The 2,694-nt window shown below is 38.6% G+C and overlaps 1 protein-coding gene across 1 annotated transcript; it reads left to right on the plus strand.

Moving 5' to 3' along the window:
- The first annotated feature begins 463 nt into the window (after nt 1-463).
- LOC110183662 (MIT domain-containing protein 1) lies at nt 464-2,163 on the plus strand. Its single transcript, XM_020951989.2, has 3 exons — nt 464-1,020; nt 1,381-1,586; nt 1,874-2,163. The coding sequence occupies exons 1-3, from the start codon at nt 655-657 to the stop codon at nt 2,025-2,027; spliced, it is 726 nt and encodes a 241-aa protein (XP_020807648.1). The 5' UTR covers nt 464-654; the 3' UTR covers nt 2,028-2,163.
- Nucleotides 2,164-2,694: the final 531 nt, after the last annotated feature.

Here is a 2,694-nt window from a genome sequence, read left to right on the forward strand (position 1 = left end):
GAAAACACAAATAAATTAATATTTGGCTTAGTGAAATTGAATTTGGCTCGAATTGTGGCATGTCTGACTGTTGGCTGGCGATAAAACGCTTTCGTTTTCGTTTCCATTTTCAGGTAATTGCTCGTAAGCGACACAATCGTAAAGGGAAAAAACGCCATCTCCACAGCAATACAGTGAAATATGCAAATTTGCGCAAAATTGCAATTGATTTTTATACATATATGCATATTTACTTGAAAATAAAAAATATAGAAGCTTCAATTGGGGATTCCCTTGAAAAATACAGCAGCAAATGGAAATTGGTTCAGAACATCCGTAACATATATGGTTTTTGTATCGTATTAAATAAAAACATTATTTTGTTTACTTTAATGAAATTATTTAATTCTATATATGTAATATTCAAAGTTATCACAAATTTAAAAAGTAACGGCAAGCTGCCAGAAAAATACTAAATAATTATTGAAATATCACCCGCTCAATCCTTTTTATGTACGCGCCCTACGGTCACACCAACAGCTGATTGCGCCGCTTTCTTTGTTGTGATTTTGTGTTTTCCAATCGAAGATTTAATTTAGACGATCCTCCGCGGTTCTGATCAGCAAGATATAGCAATTTTACAGTACTTAAATAATACATAAGGGACATGCCAAGATGAGCAACGCACTAAAGGCCAAGGAATTGCTAATACGCGCCGTAGAATGCGACCAAAATGCGCGAATTTTGGAGGCGCAGACGCTCTACACGGAGGGGATCGCGCAATTGATGCAGTTCGTCAACGGTGAACCAGATGCGGCTAAGAAGAAGGGCTTCCTCACCAGAATCAAGGAGTACATGGATCGTGCAGACGCCATAAAGGCGCGAGTCAATGGAAAACTGATGCTCGGTGAGGTGGTGTCCCATGTTTCCATTGATGAAAACGACACTGGACACGATTATGATCAGCTTTTTGGTAAATTTATGGATAACAATACCATTGAGATCCTGCTGGAGGAGCCCTACATGACACAAAACTATCAGGTAAGGAATTAAAAGCGGGGCGATGTGACTTTATAAAGGGCGATCACAATGGGAAAACTTAAAACTATAGAAAGTTGACACGTAGAATGTGATTAAAGATAAGAGGCATACAAAATGGTTAAATATCATAAAAGCTAACATTTATTATAAATGTAACATTGATTAACTTATATTTTAGTTAAGTTGCTTGAAATTCGTATACAGAATTCTTAAAAATTCAATAAAAATATCAGAAGGTTAAAGGTTACTTTAAAGAGTACACAGAAAAAAATGATTAAGCTAAGACAAGCCATAAGATCGTTAAAATAAAATCCATACAAGCTTATGTATTTTAAAATTGAATTGTTTTGTTTCTTACAGTATCAAAATCTTGTAAGATTCCTGGAGCTAGCCGTTACCAACTGTCCCAATCTAAAGTATTTTCGCCTGGTGACCAAAGAGTACCAGGATGCCAAGAATCCCGATCAACAAAGGACAAATCTAGGCCAGATTAAGGCCGATCTGGAGCGAAGGAACATAAGTGTGTCCATCAAATATGAAGACTCGCTGCATGACCGCAAAATCTAGTAAGTACCGAAGAATTTTCTGCGTCAGCAAAAGTAAACCAGTAGGGTGATTAAATGAATTAAAACTACAATACGTCTTTATGATATAAAAAGAAAACTTACCCATTCTTGAAACTTAAACCCGAATACAGGTTTTTTTATTTCAAACGCTAAAAAATTCTATTATTCTTGTTTACATTTAATTACAATTCTTTTTGCGATACAACCACCCTATTGCATTAAATATATATGTATATATATATATATACATGTACAAAATATCTTATCTCTTCGGTTTTTTCTTGCAGCTTGAGCAATGGCTACATAATCAAAATCGGACGAGGCCTGCACTTTTACAAGGCCGCCAATCCCATGTATTCCATTGGCCTGGTCAACTACAAATACCGAAAATGCCTCCAAACGGATGTAGATATTTGGCGCAACACCAGCGCAGCATCCTGAACAGACCCTACCGGACCCTACCTTAAAATGACATTTAAACTTTAAGTGCTACTCTCACTCTGTTTTAGCTTCTGCAAACATTCGATATTTACTTTTGTATTATTTTTTATAAAGATTTCTTTCAATTTCTGTAAAATGAGATGTATGGTTGTGAAGCTGCAGGAGTCACCCACAATTGCAGATTTTTCTGGCCTGCTATAAATCTGCAGACGCCACCGAAGACACCGAAAACTAATATATGGACGTGGCCGCAGGGGCGGCGTTTTCCTCCTGTTCTGGCGCTGGCTCTGGCTCTGGTTCGGATTTTGGCTGCGATGCCCTGCCAGAGAAAATGTTTAAAATTCATAACTTTCACGCCACTTGCTGCGGATGAGGATGCGGAGGCGGAGGCAGCACTGCACAGCTGGCGGGCCGTTCTGGCTGCTGTTTTGAATGCCGCTTGCCACTGAGTCAGCCAGCGGGTGGCCACTGCAGTTGCATAAAAGACAGAAGCGGAAGCTCCTGCCTTACCAGCTTTATGTCCATGTCCTTAAGTCGCCGCTTAAAGCCCCGGTATATACAGCGAAATGGAACTACAGGGGGACTTCTATTAATAGGAACGAACTCGGAGCAGGATAATATTCCTCTATAGAAATCTTCGATTCGGTAAGCTTTTAATTAATTAAAA

The sequence above is a fragment of the Drosophila serrata genome, unplaced genomic scaffold, assembly GCF_035046125.1.
Source record: "Drosophila serrata isolate PLE 108 unplaced genomic scaffold, ASM3504612v1 contig_273, whole genome shotgun sequence".
Taxonomy (NCBI): domain Eukaryota; kingdom Metazoa; phylum Arthropoda; class Insecta; order Diptera; family Drosophilidae; genus Drosophila; species Drosophila serrata.

Excerpts from the sequence above, each read along its gene's own strand:
- LOC110183662 (XM_020951989.2), top strand. The coding sequence starts at position 655 with ATGAGCAACGCACTAAAGGCCAAGGAATTGCTAATACGCGCCGTAGAA. Across the intron at positions 1,021-1,380 it reads ACATGACACAAAACTATCAG|TATCAAAATCTTGTAAGATT; the intron begins GTAAGGAATTAA and ends TGTTTCTTACAG. Across the intron at positions 1,587-1,873 it reads CTGCATGACCGCAAAATCTA|CTTGAGCAATGGCTACATAA; the intron begins GTAAGTACCGAA and ends TTTTTCTTGCAG.